The following is a 16,923-nucleotide window of genomic DNA, read 5'->3' on the forward strand; positions in this document are numbered from 1 at the left end:
GATCATCTTTACTATCATTATTCTGAATTCTTTTTCAGGTAGACTGCCTATTTCCTCTTCATTTGTTTGGTCTGGTGGGTTTTTACATTGCTCCTTCATCTGCTGTGTGTTTCTCTGTCTTCTCATTTTTCTTAACTTACTGTGTTTGTGGTCTCCTTTTCGCAGGCTGCAGGTTCATAGTTTCCGTTGTTTTTGCTGTCTGTCCCCAGTGGCTAAGGTTGGTTCAGTGGGTTGTGTAGGCTTCCCGATGGAGGGGACTAGTGTCCGTGTTCTGGTGGATGAGGCTGGATCTTGTCTTTCTGGTGGGCAGGTCTACGTCTAGTGATGTGTTTTGGGGTGTCTGTGGCTTTATTATGATTTTAGGCAGCCTCTGTGGCAATGGATGGGGTTGTGTTCCTGTCTTGCTAGTTATTTGGCATAGGGTGTCCTGACTGTAGATTGCTGGTCGTTGAGTGGAGCTCAGTCTTGGTGTTGAGATGGAGATCTATGGGAGATTTTCACCGTTTGATATTACTTCGAGATGGGAGGTCTCTTGTGGACCAGTGTCCTGAACTTGAGTCTCCCACTTCAGTGGCACTGCCCAGATGCCTGGTTGGAGCACCAATAGCCTGTCCTCCACAGGGCTCAGAATAACAGGGAGAACAAAAAGAAAGAAAGAAGAAGATAAAATAAAAGAAAATAAATTAAAGTAAAATAAAATAACATTATTAAAATAAAAAATAATTAAGAAAAAAAAATTTTATTAAAAAAACAGGAAAGACAGAACCCTAGGACAGATGGTAAAAGCAAAGCTATACAGACAAAATCACACACAGAAGCATACACATACACACTCACAAAAAGAGAAAAAAGGAAAAAATATATATATATCATTGCTCCCAAAATCCACCTCCTCAACTTGGGATGATTCCTTGTCTATTCAGGTATTCCACAGATGCAGGGTACATCAAGTTGATTGCGGAGATTTAATCCGCTGCTCCTGAGGCTGTTGGGAGAGATTTCCCTTTCTCTTCTTCTTCTCAGCTCCCGGGGTTCAGCTTTGGATTTGGACCCGCCTCTGCGTGTAGGTCGCCTGAGGGCGTCTGATCTTTGCTCACACAGGACGGAGTTAAAGGAGCTAAGCCCCCTGATTCGGGGGCTCTGGCTCACTCAGGCTGGGGGGAGGGAGGGGTACGGATGTGGGGTGAGCCTGCAGCGGCAGAGGCCGGCGTGACGTTGCACCAGCCTGAGGCGCGCAGTGCGCTCTCCCAGGGAAGTTGTCCCTGGATCACGGGACCCCAGCAGTGGCGGGCTGCACAGGCTCCCGGGAGGGGAGGTGTGGGCTGTGACCTGTGCTCGCACACAGGCTTCTTGGTGGCGGCAGCAGCAGCCTTAGCATCTCATGCCCGTCTCTGGTGTCTGTGCTGATAGCCGCGGCTCGCGCCCGTGTCTGGAGCTCTTTTAAGTTGCGCTCTTAATCCCCTCTCCTCGCGCACCAGGAAGCAAAGAGGGAAGAAAAAGTCTCTTGTCTCTTCGGCTGCTCCAGACTTTTTCCCGGAATCCCTCCCGGCTAGCTGTGGCGCACTATCCCCCTTCAGGCTGTGTTCACGCCGCCAGTCCCAGTCCTCTCCCTGGGATCCAACCGAAGCCCCCATTAAATTTTTTAATTTTTTTTTAAAGGTGATTCTAGAAAATAACAAATGTATTTTCTTTGCAGTATGGTGCTATTTTCAGTGTTAACTATTTTCCCAGAAGGAGGCAGATGGTTGGTAGACAAAAGAGCAAATTCTAAAATCTCTTAATCTTTTATGAATAGTAACTTTTACCTGAAGATACTGAATATATAATTTCTGCATTGTTTCCTTCATCAAGATCCTTGGCAAACACAGTTGTAACCAACATATTTACTGGTTGACCTTCCAGAACCTGTCATTAAGACAAATGACTTACAAATTAGTCAGTGAAATTTTAAAAAGAAATATCAATGAATCTTTAAGTTACAGAACACATTACTACTAAGCATTATTTTTTTAAACTACTTTTAAATCCACACAAAATGCAAATGTTTACCTTATAAAAGTTATATGGGTGTAACACCATGAAAAAAAATCCATATTACAAATTTAAATGTTTTGCTCAATTTGAACAAATTATCTGCAGCATTTAATCTAATTTTGAGAAAAAAAGGAAATAAAATTGACTTAAAAAATCTTAGATTTTTGATGCATTTTAAGAATTCTGGCATCTTCTTACTCATCACTTTCTTTTAAAAGATCCAAAATACACTAAAGATAAACATAAGCTATTATTTCAGGAAACATACCTTATTAATTAACAGAAACTTTCCTGAAATACTGAAATGTACATGCGGAATTGAACTCCAAGTTTAGGGTCTTACTGCCTAATTAAGCCATGATACATAAAATGTTATATTAATAAAAATCATAAGGATAGTATCATAAAGTTCTGCATTGGTAGAATTTTCTTTAAATATGATTTTGGAAGATGAGTTTAAAGTTATTAACTTCCTCAATACCTATCTCGAGGTTTTCAATATGCATACCTGATCTCAATTTGAATGTCCAATTGTTTCAGAGCAATAGCTTCCCAATGTTTTATTCATATAACCCTTTCATTTAAAAAAAGTATGAGTACCTCCAAGATACATTTATTAATTATGTACATGAACTAATATGCTAACTTATTATGTACTTTATAAAACATACAAAAACATGGAAATGAAAAAGATAAGATCACGTAAATATAATGAGAAGTTTCCGCATGTGCCTGCAGAGATCGAATGTTACAATCTCTGGTTGCACGTCCCTCCACTTTAGAGCTACAGATTGTTCTCCTATCTTCAACTAACCATCTTAGAGATGTGTTTCAATTGCCCACAAGGAGCTGTAGACAAAGAAAGGCATGCAAATTACTGAAAAAAAAAACAAGCCATGTCTGAGCAATACTGATAATGAAGTACCATGATGTTTGCATACAACAGACAGAACTACATTATCATAAAACCACTGAATGTGTGATCCCAAATAGCACATATAAGCATTTTCTTTTCTTGCTTTAGTTGTGTGTTTTTTTGACATGTGGACAATTCTAACTCTAGAAATGTATTCATTTCCACACAAGACTGACTGGATAAATTCATGCTTTTTACCACAAGATGGTGCTCAAAACAAGTGACTAAGAACACTACAAACGTTGCATGGCTACTTGGCTCCACATACCTTGATGTGTAATTCCTTCCCAGGGAGGCACTGTGGGAAATACGGCCTGTTATCATTGATGTCAGTAACTAAGACATACCCCAGCACGGTGGTGTTTCGAGGAGGGGAGCCGTGGTCGGTCACTAAGACAGTCACCTGATGGTGCACCCGTTGCTCATGATCTAAGGCCACCCAACTGATAAGTTCGCCTGAGGAACACAGAGCAGGATGAAAGAGGCTGACGCTTGTACTAGAATTGTGGCATTATGAACCACCAATTAAATCCCAGACCAATTCCCAGAAAGGAAAATCAGATATAAAGCTCTAAAAGCACAACTTCCAAGACCACATGCTTTAGTAATCTAGCTCTGCTGTTGAAAGAATTTTCTGAAGTTTCTTCTGCCACCTTCAATTTGTCATTCTTTGTATTTCAAATTATCTACCATCAACCATTCGAACTAAAGAATGAATTCATCACAACAAATGATAAAATACTCTGTGGTAATTTAATAATAATTTAGAAGATTTAAAGTTACAGCTTGTCTCCCTTCATACTTTATATACAGAAAGCACCTCAGCTCTGACATCACAAGGTCTGGTTTGGGCGCCAGTTTCTTCACCTCAGGAGCAGAAAGACCTCTCTGACCCTACCTCCTAGGGCTATCAAACACTAACACAATCACAAATTTAAAAGGACTTTGTAGGGGCTTCCCTGGTGGCGCAGTGGTTGCGCGTCCGCCTGCCGATGCAGGGGAACCGGGTTCGTGCCCCGGTCTGGGAGGATCCCACATGCCGCCGAGCGGCTGCGCCCGTGAGCCGTGGCCGCTGAGCCTGCACGTCCGGAGCCTGTGCTCCGCAACGGGAGAGGCCACAACAGTGAGAGGCCACAACAGTGAGAGGCCCGCGTACCGCAAAAAAAAAAAAAAAAAAGTTCCAAAATGCAATTCTAGGAAAACCCTAAATCCTGAATGGCAAACAGATTTCTATTTGCTGCACCAACTCTAACTGACATGTAGCAGCTGCTCGGAAAGACTAGGAGGCTCAGCCGGGGCTGGGCGTGGGGGTTCCACGTAGGGTTCCGTGGGAGTGAGGTTTAGGGTCACTACCTGAGGCTGCTCAGAGCCCCGGACGTGGAGGGCTTGCCTGCGTGCTGCGCATGAGTGCCACGCACTGGAGGATGTCGTCAACCTCCGCGCTGCCCCACTGTCCCCAGCCCCAGTGAACAGGAACAACTTACGAGTATGTAGCCTTCCAAGCCCCTTCATAACACTTAAACTCTACACCCCCCGCCCCGCCACACACACCCAGAGCGGGACACGGAGCATGGCGGCAATTCTCTCCTTTTTTCAAGGTAAGGAAACTGAGTCCCAAGGTGAAGCTTCTTGCTGCTAGCCGTACAGCAATTCTAGGAATGGACACCTGGTTTTCTGAATCTGGACTAACTGTGGGAGAGAGAAGATCATGGGGGAACCGAATGTATATTTCAACTTCCTTCGAAAAAAATAAATTACCAAGTGCAGTAGAAAACCTAGAGAACTATCAAGCACGGGGAAGTAAAGAGCAAGCCGGACCATCCTGTGCAGCCGGTGCAGTTTGTGCCTTGCTGCGGGGCCCAGCTCAGGACTGAATGGGAGCCGAGATCCAGCTTGCAATCTCGGCAGGCCTTGTGCCCTGGTGTAAAGCTCCATCTGCTGGAGGAAGGGGCACCTTTTCCTAATCCACACGACAGGCACTTTGAAGGTAATTAGAATTGAATTCAAATTCTGTCCCACTATAGAGCAAGGGGCAACACGTACAAAGGCCACAACATGAATGGTGCCTCCTGGAATTGTACAAAGTGGTGACCTTCTCACTTCTTTCTAGCTCCGTGACCTTGGGCATGTTACTTGAGCTACCCGAGGTTTCAGTTTCTCCAACTACATGGTTGCAGTATTAAACATAGTTCATTTGTAGGTAGTTGCAGGAATTAAAGACCTTGTAAATGTATACAATATAATAACATTTGTATATTTAACTTAACTAATTAAGACATGAAAAAAACCTCAATGTAAATATCTGCCCTTTCCCTATGTTTCCCTCATCAAAATGAGAATGGAGAAATATATCAAAAGAGTGACTTTGAAATCTTAACTTAAAATCTTAAAAAGTGGATTATTCTCTAGTTTTTCACCGATGACATTTATATTTTATAAAATATTATTTGAAAAATTTTAAAGACATCTACAAATGAAAAAGAGTGGTTGGGTGGCGGGGTGGAATTAGACTTTACACAAGAATTTATCTAGTCCAGTTCTGAGTGTACCTCTAATTCAAAATAAGAACCATATACGGACAGTATGTGGGTGTGAGGCAAGAGAAATATGAAACATTTAAGGGAAAATTCTGTTCAATTTTGACTTCACTTTAAAAATCACAATACTATAACCAAGTAAGATATTTACTAAAAACTGTAATTTTAACTATATGTTTGCTAAAAGATTTGAGTTTTGTCAATTCCAATTTTAAAGGAATAAGTGCAAGCTACAAAATGCTACCTGTATTAGGATTCATCTTGAAGAATTTTCCATCAGACAAAAGGAAATATGACAGCTGTCCATTCCTTCCCGAGTCTCTGTCAATTGCTGTAATTTTGCCTATTACCCCTTGGGGAACAGGACTCTCCTTGACTTTCAGAAACAAGACATCATGCAAGAAGGTAGGGGAATTGTCATTCTCATCCAGGACATGAACAATTACTGAAGTGCTCACATTTTGTGACATTCTGTCCTCCGGGATCCAGGCAAACACTCTAAAATTATACGTTTGTGTGGATTCATAGTCGAGCTGTCGCCGCAAATAAATCCAACCCGTGTAAGGATGGATGCCAAACGCAGCCGAGTCTGTGCCAGACTCCAGCGAGTACAGGAGCTGAGCGGGTGTGTGCTGCGGGCCAAGCTGGCAGGCCTGGATTTTCAGGACTGGGGTCATCAGTGACAGGGACTCACTAACTTCCGCTTGATAGACCAAATGCTCAAAAGTTAACGACGGGTTTTGTTCTTGTTTTTCAATAATGACCGTCAGCACTAACAGGGATGCCCGAGGAGGAACGCCGAGATCCTGGGCCATGAGGGTTAGCGTGCACTCCTGGGGCCCAGCGCCTGCCAGGCTCTCGTTGAGGTACACCACACCAAGCCCCGAGTCAACGGAGAAGATGCTCGGGCTCTGACTGGCAATGGCATAGCTGATGACCCCGTTGGGCCCGCTGTCTTTGTCTGTTGCACGGGCGTGGTACAAGGCTGTGCCAGTCATTGTGCTCTGGGATATCGTAACCCCATCGGAGGCTTTGGGAAACACTGGATGGTTGTCATTGACATCGATGACGGTTATGTTGACCTCTGTGCTGCTGCAGGCAGGGGAGCTGCCGAGCTGTGCCTGGATGGTGAGCACAACCATGGGCTGCGTTTCGTGATCCAGAGGCTTCTGGGTTCGAATGGTGCCCAGCCATGGGTGAATAAAGAACTTTCCGTCCAGATCACCAGAGGAGATCCTATAAAGAATTGGCTCTGAGGAATCTGAAAAGGAAAAATAAAAAAGAAAGAACAAAATGAAAAGAGAAAGCAATCACTTTATGCCAAAAGAATGCACCTACTGGAAACACTGAGAACGGAAAGCATTAATGTATATCACATCCACAGAGAATACGATGCAATGTCTCACATCTTCCTCGGCGCGCCAAAGCCTGTTGATAAGTGGACACATGGTTTCAGATGTGTTAGTGGACAAAAGTAATGTGCAATGGACAAGGAGCAAGCCACGGGTTTCACCATCTTCCTTCCCTCTTCTTGTATTAAGTAAAAGGGAAAGGTATTCAGAAAATAATGTGGATGCCTGTTTTACAGTGTGTTTTATATATTTGAGGAAGCAAAGTCAAGTTTACACTGGTGTTTCTCTATGATATCTACCGATAAAAGGCAAATACCCTCCCTAAAATTTAAGGGAAGGAGAGGAGATGGGTTAGGGTTACAGAGCATGACAAGATCTTTGGACAAGTAATTCACTTCTAAGAATTTTTCTCACAGAGAAATCTGTACAAGTCATATAAGGATATTTGCTTGAGTATTATTTGGACTAGCAAAAATCATTATAAATGATTCAAATTGACAGCAAAAGGGAAATGTTTAAATAAATACTATGCAACTTTTTATTTTAATGAGACGGAATGATATCCAGTTACTTGGGAAACTGTCCACAATATACAAAGTGGGGAAAAATGGTCATTGTAGAACAACAAAGATAGTTGGATGTATTTTCATTAAAACATTTTTGGAAGTGTGTGTGTGTGTGTGTGTGTGTGTGTGTGTGTGTGAACACTTTGAAGAGTGGGTTAAAAGTACCTATTACTTTTGTGATTAGAAAAAAAAAGTAGGATAAAAATAATGTTGAAAGAACAAAGAGCAAGCCATAGATTGTATGGTCTCAATTCTTGCATGGAGAAAAGGAAAGATTTATTCAAGACTGTACAACCTAAGAAAATGTTCCAGTAATGGATTTCAATGCAGCATAAGAAGTAAGTACTTACTCAAGGACTCTTTTGCTTTCACTGTTCCCACAGGACTGTCTTCAGGCACATCTTCATAAACTGAGAAAGTATACTGAGGCCTTTCAAATTCAGTGGGTGCCAGAGTTGTCTGAAGAATGTGTATGGTGACTTCAGCATTAGTGACAGATGTGAGCCCACCACCATCTCGAGCACAGACCATCAGCAAAAGTGTGGTGGATTCCAAATGACTAAGAGTTGATGTTAAGTAAATAATCCCTGGGTAGGGGAAGGAGAGAATTAAAAACCAGATAACATGCAATAAATACTGATGAGCAATAGTAACACCTGATCTGTTAATGCTACTGTGATCGTTAATTTTTTTTTTTTTTTTTTTTTTTTTTTTTTTTTTGCGGTACGCGGGCCTCTCACTGCTGTGGCCTCTCCTGCTGCGGAGCACAGGCTCCGGACGCGCAGGATCAGTGGCCATGGCTCACGGGCCCAGCCGCTCCGCGGCACGTGGGATCTTCCCGGACTGGGGCACGAACCCGCGTCCCCTGCATCGGCAGGTGGACCCTCAACCACTGCGCCACCAGGGAAGCCCTGTGATGGTTAATTTTATGTGTCCACTTGACTGGACCATGGCGTGCCCAAATATTCAGTGAAACATTATGCTGCATGTTTCTGTGAGGGTGTTCTTGGGTGAGATTAACCCAAATGGGTAGACTGAGTCAAGCATATTGGCCTCCCTGCTGTGGGTGGGCCTCATCCAATCAGTTGAAGGCCTGACTAGAACAAAAGGGCTGGTCCTCCTCCAGGTAAGAGAGAGTCCTCCTGCCAGACTGTCTTAGACTTAGGACATTGGTTTTTTCCCTTCCTTTGGAATTGAACTGAAACATCTTGGCTCCTCCTGAGTCTTGAGAATGCCAGCCTTCAACCTGGAGCTACACCATTGGTTCTCTGGGTCTTGAGTTTACCAACTCACCTGCAGATCTTGGGGCCTGTTAATCTCCATAATCACAGGACTAATTCCTTACAATAAATCTCTTTATATTTATCTTTATATGTCTTTATATTTATATATCTCCTGTTGGTCCCATTTCTCTGGAGAACCTTGATACATCTATTTTCCAATCAAAGAACTTGAGCATATTTGCAAAATGATGGTCCAAATTCTGTCAAGTAAGCAATATTTCCTAGAGCTTAAATATTAGACATCTTGGAAGTATATCAATTCACCAGAAAAACAAAAACTGTTTGTTGCCTTTGTTAGGCCTTCCTACCATATCAGCAGCCCAGGATGATGGACTAGCAGAGTATACCCCGTAATCCAATGTAGTCTAAGCTAATGCAGGGTTGTTGGGTGATCACAATCTACCCAGGCACCAGGACCCTAAATCTACAGATGAAACTAAAGTTTTATCTTCTGGGGTATTTGCCATTTGCCCTGAACAAGACCATGGAGTGCAGCACTTTTTTTCAAGGAACTCCATTTTTTTTATTGATGAGAGGGTATAAAATTAATGGCTGTGGGTAGGAAAACTTCAAAAATGTTAAAACCATGGGGATAAGTTAGGCTTATACACAGAGTGTTTGTGAGAGGAGAAGGTCCTAATGGAGAAGTTAGGGAGAGATCCAGTAATGCTGAGAAAACCAATCATTTAATATGGCTAACGCCACCCATTGGTGTGTTAGTGTGAAAACATGAAAACAGATAACCAGCTTAAGAAATGAAAATGTTAGTTGTAGTTAACAAAAAAGAAAAACACACAAACTTTTAAATGAATTTACATACAAATAAATGTGGCTGAACTGTATGGAATCTATCACAACACAATTGGCCATAAGTATTAGTTAAATGAAGGACTACTGCAGTTTTGCCAGTTTATGAGAAGCTGGCAAAAACATCAGAATTATCAGTTTTCTAGGCATAAAAAAGGTGACACCCATTCGATTTCCTTCTTTTTTTAAATCAAATCTGCCCTCTTATTTTTATTTCTTTTAAATAAATTTATTTATTTTATTTATTTATTTTTGGCTGCACTGGGTCTTTGTTGCTGCGCATGGGCTTTCTCTAGTTGCGGCGGGCGGGGGCTACTCTTCATTGTGGTGTGCGGGCTTCTCACTGCGGGGCTTCTCTTGTTGTGGAGCACGGGGTCTAGGCACACGGGCTTCAGTAGTTGTGGCACGTGAGCCCAGCAGTTGTGGCTCGCGGGCTCCAGAGCGCAGGCTCAGCAGTTGTGGTGCACGGGCTTAGTTGCTCCGTGGCATGTGGGATCTTCCCGGACAAGGGCTCGAACCCGTGTCCCCTGCATTGGCAGGCGGACTCTTATCCACTGCGCCAGCAGGGAAGCCCAAATCTGCCCTCTTATAACTCCAATTCCTTGTTCCTATTTCCATTAGAAATTTAGTGAATCTGTCTTATTTCTCCTTGGCAAACACATCATCAATAACCAAAGCCAAATATCTCATCAGACCTGCTCCAGGCATAGCATCCCCATTTTCTTATCTGACATGATTTTATGTCATTTCTCTTGCAGTTCCTTTCTCCTGAACATTCTCCAAGTTGATCCAGGAACACATGGTTCCAGATAACAATCTGACTATAACGAAGAAGAGTATAAACACTCTTTATTGGAATACTTATAAAATACTAATGTAACCAAGTATTATCACACCCACTTTTAGCACTTTTAAAATTGGGGTTCACACTGATTTGCTGGTCCACCAAAGCAATCAATACTCATCACACTAATTTCTAAGTCAGGTCTTTCCCTTCCATTATTGATTAGCTTCAAAATTCTTTCTTATCAAAGTTTTGGCTTGATTAAAAAATAAAACTCAAATAATGCAAAAGTGTCTGTCTACAGAAGAAAATGAAAAGTTTCTCTACCCCAATTACCCCCCACTCCCGGGGTACAGAGTCTTCTACAGTTAACTCAATTTTAATTATTGAGATTTTTTTAAGAGTTTTATTTTCCACTCTTGATGATTATGACAATGAAAAGATTAATGCCTGCCTCAACTAGACCACAAGCTGGTCTTCCTGCCTTCAGACTGACTCCTTCTAAACCATTTTTCATACTTGTAGTAGGATAGTCTTCCTAAAATCCAAATCTCGGCCTATCAGTGCTTCCCCCAGTTTTCAGGGGAAGTTCAAATGCTTTATCGTAATAACCAAGGCACTCAATTAGCGCTTTTGCATCTCTGTGGCCCCATCTCACCATTCTCTCCGTACAGGACATTTTGCTCTTGGCACAGTCAACTCTTTCTAATTTCCAGAATAGATCTTGCTCTTCTCTTTGGATTGCTGCATCCCCTTCCTGGAATAACTTCTTCATCTTCTCTGACAATGATTTCTACTCATGTTTTAAAGCACAGCTCAACTTTCACCTGGCGCAGGTGACCTTCTCTTACCTTCCACTCTCTTTCAGAGACCACTCTTCCAGGATTCCACAGTGGCCTGAGTACATGTGCCTATCATACATTTACCACATTGTACTTTAATGGTTTTTGTCTTTCTTATCATTCATTCACTTATTCATTAGTTTACTCCATGGTTTATAAATAAAATCAAAAGACAACATTTTGAAAATATATAAACAACAATTTAGTACACATAATAACTGAAGAGTTCTGTAACTAAGATGAAAAAATACAGGTAAGCCAAAAGTTAGAGTAGCAGTGGATAAGGGCAGATAACTCAGATAAGAAAGACTAAAGTATGAATAAATATGATAATGCTCAAACTCATTAAAAATAACAAATGCAAAATAAAAACAACTACCTCTTGTTTTCACCTCTAATGTTTGCTAAAACTTTTAAGTGATATTATGCAGGGTTAATAAAGGATGTGGTATGGATGTACACTGTCCAAAAGGCACTTTGGCAATATTTATCTAACAGTAAATTGTTCATGTTCAAAACCTAGAAATCTACCCTCAGATCACCTTTGAGAAGGCACAGTGAGCGTGGTGCTTACCACCCAAGGGGGACTGCAAGACCAGTGCAGCTGATGGTGGTACTTCTGAGGGGAATGCATTCTCATATACAGGAAAATGAGAAGCTGATAATTAGATACATCAGTGACGTTTGTGAATAAAGAGAGACAAAGATAAAATCTTAGAGCAGCAACAAGAGAAGAAAAACTGAGAACCTATAAAGGAACAATTCTTTGACAACAGACTTCTCAATGGCAACAACAGAGGTCAGAAGTTAATGAAGTAATATTGTGAAAGTTACAAAAGAAAACAACTGCCTACCTAGAATTTTCTACTCAGATAATCTATTTTTAAAAATATTTATTTATTTATTTTTGGCCACACTGGGTCTCCGTTGCTGGGCATGGGCTTTCTCTAGTTGCAGTGAGCGGGGGCTACTCTTCGTTGCGGTGTGTGAGCTTCTCATTGTGGTGTCTTCTCTTGTTGCAGAGCATGGGCTCTAGGTGCGCGAGCTCAGTAGTTGTGGCACATGGGCTTAGTTGCTCCGCGGCATGTGGGATCTTCCCGGACCAGGGCTCGAACTTGTGTCACCTGCACTGGCAGGCGGATTCTTAACCACTGAGCCACCAGGGAAGCCCCAGATAAGCTATTTTACAGGAGGAATGTTGGATCAGTCAGGGTTCTCCACAGAAGCAAAAACGAATAGTTGAAATAGATAGATAGAGAAAGAGACAGAGACAGAGGTGGGGGGAGAGAAGATAGACAGGGAAAGAGGGGGAGAGAGATAAGGAAAGAGACAGGGGGAGACAGGGAAAGAGAGAAGAGAGAGAGATTTATTTTGAGGAATTGGCTCATGTGGGGGTCGGCCAGTCTGGAATTTGTAGGGCTGGCTGGAAGGCTAGAAATTTCTACAGGAGTCAATGTCACAGTCTTGAGTTGGAAAGCAGTCTAGAGGAAGAATTACTTCTTCCTGGGAGGACATCAGTCTTTTCTCTTAAGACCTTCAATTGATCAGACAAGGCCCACTCACATTATGGAAGATTATTTGCTTTGCCCAAATACTACTGAGTTACATGTTAATCATATCTAAAAAACACCTTTACAGCAATATCTAGACTGGTGTTTGACCAAAACTTAGATACCATAGCCTAGCTAAGTTGACACATAAAATTAACTGTCACAAGCATAAAATAAGACCAAGACAGATAGATAATTTACTTCTTACAAACTATCACTGAAAGAATTACTAAAGGGAACAACTGTTTTCTGATACTAAATACAATGACCAACCCTCCCCCTGAAAGCAAGTGCTGCAAAAAAATAAAAATATAACCTCTTAAATACATTTAAAAAATTGACAGTAAAGAAGGTAAAAAATTAAGTGACGTCAGGAACCCAGAGCATATGCAGCATACTGAATTTGGCTTTGGCCTTCAGTGTATTTACCAAACCCTAGTGTTCTTGAACTTTTCTTTTAATGACTTTGTGGAACTCTGGGGGCAGAAGACAAGACCAGGGTCCTTGGGGATGGGAGCAGGTTGGAGAGGGAGAGTCTTGCAGGACTTCCACCAATAAAATTAGATCCACAAAACTGTCAGTGTAAGAGGAGGATAGAAATAAACCCCTGCCTCCCCAGTGAAAATGTATGACTTGAAACCTGGTGCTGAACAGAGGGGTCAAAATTTCCTTTGAGAATTCTTAAACATAAGCCAAACTTCACACTAGTTTGTAGCCTATATTCACAGTATAGGATGATGTGAAATTTTTCAAGTCAAGAATTTAGTTTAAAACAGTGTAGACTGGTACCTCCCTAGAGCACTTGGGCAATAGAAGCACAAACGCTTTCCAGAGGAACCCATCTTCATCCCCGGGGTTCAAGAATTGTCTCATTTAGGGCTTCCCTGGTGGCGCAGTGGTTGAGAGTCCCCCTGCCGATGCAGGGGACGCGGGTTCGTGCCCCAGTCCGGGAAGATCTCACATGCCGCGGAGCGGCTGGGCCCGTGAGCCATGGCCGCTGAGCCTGCGCGTCCGGAGCCTGTGCTCCGCAACGGGAGAGGCCACAACAGTGAGAGGCCCGTGTACCGCAAAAAAAAAAAAAAAAAAAAATTGTCTCAAATAAAGATCCAAGCCCACAGTAGAAAATCACACAACACATGAGGAAATATGTTAACATGAGTGAGACTCAGTACCAACGGCAGATTTGGACTGGGAAACACTTCAGAATGGACAAAATACTCTAGTTAAAAGACAGAAATTACCCAACCATATGTTATTTATGAGACACAACCCAAACAAACAGATACGGGCAGGATGTGAGTGAAAGATGGGAGACTGCATGTTGCCTCCATCCTCATGTGCCTCGCCTCCTTCAGTCTATCTGATCCATGACAGCCCCTTGCTCTTAGACTCTCCTCTGGTTATGTTATAGTCTTCTTTTTGCCTTTCCTAACCATTCCTTGGATTTCAACCACAGTCCTTCCTACTGCTCAGACTTCTAAGCATTTTTCTGGTTAAGTACTAGGCTCTTCGTCCAGACTCTGAAGGATCTCAAAGGGTGTCCCTGGACCACGTGCATCAAAATCCCGTTGGCCACTTGTAAAAACAAAGATTTTTCAGGCTCTTACCTAGACATTCTGATTTCTAGAAAGATTATAGAAGTGGGGAAGAATGCTGGAATTGACTTTCTAACGATCTCTATCAGTAATTCTTATGTGCTCTAAAGTTTGAAGACCACTGCTGTATATTATTTCCATCAAAATATTCACATGTTTTGTGACTTCAATGGTTACTTTGTCCTAGTATCTCCCCGTGTCCTCTCAGCTGAATTAAGTTCTGTGCCTCTTTCTAGGTGGCACGTCCCCTGGGATATTTGTCAATTTGACATCAGTTGGATCATTGATCATTTAGTTAAAATTAAGGAATTATGTGTGACTCATTCTCTTTCATTAATAAATCAAACTAGTCACCATTCCTATATCATTTTCCTCTTAAAATATTCTCAGATTAGTTCCTTCCTCTCTATCTCCTTAGTACAAATTTCCTTACTTTACCCCTGGTTATAGTAATAAAAGTACATTGTTATATATTTTCTGTTAATTAATATATATATATTCCCTGTTCAAATTTTCTAGTCTTTTAATCCACCTAACATACTACTCCCAGGGTAATTTTCCTTAAATGTCACCATGACACACTGGTGCTCAAAACCCTCATATCATTCCTTATTTCCTGTAACAGACAAGTTTAAACTTCTTTGTCATGCTTCTACATTCTTTCATAAACCAACCCCACTCAGTGTAGCTTTGGATCATTCTGTAGCCCATCTCTCCACCTCAGACACCATCATCTCGTGCTGTCATAAATATGTGTAATAAGTAAGATAACAAAACACAATTCATGGGATACAATCATAGAGCATTTTTTTTCTTTTCTCCTATTTTGATTTATTTTGTATGGCCACCTGTTCTTCTCCTGCCCCTACGTGAAAATTCAGGAAGCTCCTATCACCTCCACAATCACTAGCAACCAATTAAAGTTCTTTCTGTGACTTTAAGTCACAAAACAGTCCCAATTTAATAACTAGAATATAAATGGCTTTAGAAGAATCAAAGTGTAAACTTGAGTTAAAGTTCAGGTGGGGAAAAGAATCTGAAAAAGAAGGAATATATGTATGTATGACTGAATCACTATGCTGTACACCTGAAACTAACACATGATTGTAAAGCAACTCGACTCCAATAAAATTAAAAATAAATAAATAAATAGGTATAATTTAAGGCAAAAAAAAAAAAAGGTCAGGTGGAGCACATGCGGTAGGGTCAGAAGTCGTTGGCTGCTTCTCTCTCTCCTCACCTAGCTCTCTTCCTCCTCCTCCTCATATTGCTAATATGAGTTTCTGAACCATCTCGTTGCACCCGGGGGGAAAGGAAGAAATGGGAGAGGAATGGGAACATTCTCACTGGACAGGCACCATCGCAGTGATGTAGCGTCAGTGCTCTTCCGCCTGGGCAGTTGTTTAGAAACCACCTTCTTTCACCAGTGCTTTTGTGGCTTTTTTGGAGAAAGCTTCCATCTTCTAATCTGAGGCTACCTTAACAGACGTAACCATATCCCTCTTCAGACTGTTCACTTACTGCTTCCTTGCCTCCTGAAAAGCTAACAACGCTCAGACCTCTCCCTCTGGCCTTAGTGGGCAGGACCTAAAACAGCTCCACACCAGCTGTCTCCACCACAGAGGACCACGGGCCCCACAAACTCCAGGAACAGTTTGTCTTCACCCTAGAAACCCCTCCTTTCTTCCACCGTCCATCATTCCTGCTCTAGATTTTTCAGGTGAGAGACAAACTTGAGTCTGTTAGCCCCGAACCGCAGGGGTTAATACTCAGTTCTCTGACTGGTGAAGTGCAGGCACCCCACCTGGGGGGAACCCACAAATCCACAGCGGCTCTCTCCAAATTATCAACACTTTTATCTCCAATTTAGAAACCTTTATACTTCTGACAAGGTGGGTAAAGTTCAGTAGAAAAATCAATAATCCTGCATAGGATTATATACCTTAGTGACTCAGCCCTAACTTCCATTTTTATTTCTTGTTACAAATGCTTACTAATCTCCCTCTCCACATCTTCATTTATATTCTTCACTTCTCCTGAATCACTATCGTTCTTCCCCTGCTTGCTTATTGAAATGTGAGCCCTCCTGTGAGGTTCAGCTCAAGCTCCCCAAAGACTCTAGATTCTCCCAAGTTCTCTTCTGAAGGCCTGCACTCCCTGTGGTCATATCATGTGATCAACACATGGAGTTTACTCTTAGAATTTCTGTTTCAGGGAAGACAAATGCAAAGTCACCTTAATGAGACCTGAGACAGTGAGAGTCTATGGCTTACACACTTGATTGTATCTGAAATGTATCTTTTTAAATGTTCTAACCCAGAGGGTTGACGACCAGTCCAGAAAAAGTAGGCAAAAGAGAGGTAAATGTTAGGCACACAAATTCAGGCCCAGGCTGTAAAACAGAAGTGGGAACAGCCTTCAGGTATTTCCCCCCCAGTGAACAGCCGAGTAATGCAGAGCACTGTGAGTCAGCAGGCCTGCACAGTTCTGTTCCATTGGCAAGAGCATCTTTATTACGGAGAAGATCCATCCGGCTATTTTAATCTGGTACCACTAAACATTAACATTATCTCATTCCCTTCTTTAAAAATCAACATTTCTGGGGTTTCCCTGGTGGCGCAGTGGTTGAGAGTCTGCCTGCCGATGCAGGGGACACG

General features: G+C 42.0%; 1 protein-coding gene across 2 annotated transcripts in view; it reads right to left on the reverse strand.

The window, feature by feature from the left end:
• DCHS2 (dachsous cadherin-related 2) overlaps positions 1–16,923 on the reverse strand; it is a 299,819-nt gene that overhangs the window by 109,942 nt on the left and 172,954 nt on the right. For both annotated transcript variants that reach the window (XM_024126701.2, XM_024126700.2), the window contains exons 4-7: positions 7,756–7,992; positions 5,732–6,748; positions 3,219–3,406; positions 1,806–1,905 (exon numbers count right to left, since the gene is read on the reverse strand). In XM_024126701.2, coding sequence (XP_023982469.1) covers positions 1,806–1,905; positions 3,219–3,406; positions 5,732–6,748; positions 7,756–7,992 — 1,542 coding nt within the window. The remainder of the gene's footprint in view (positions 1–1,805; positions 1,906–3,218; positions 3,407–5,731; positions 6,749–7,755; positions 7,993–16,923) is intronic.

The sequence above is a fragment of the Physeter macrocephalus genome, chromosome 7, assembly GCF_002837175.3.
Source record: "Physeter macrocephalus isolate SW-GA chromosome 7, ASM283717v5, whole genome shotgun sequence".
NCBI lineage: Eukaryota > Metazoa > Chordata > Mammalia > Artiodactyla > Physeteridae > Physeter > Physeter macrocephalus.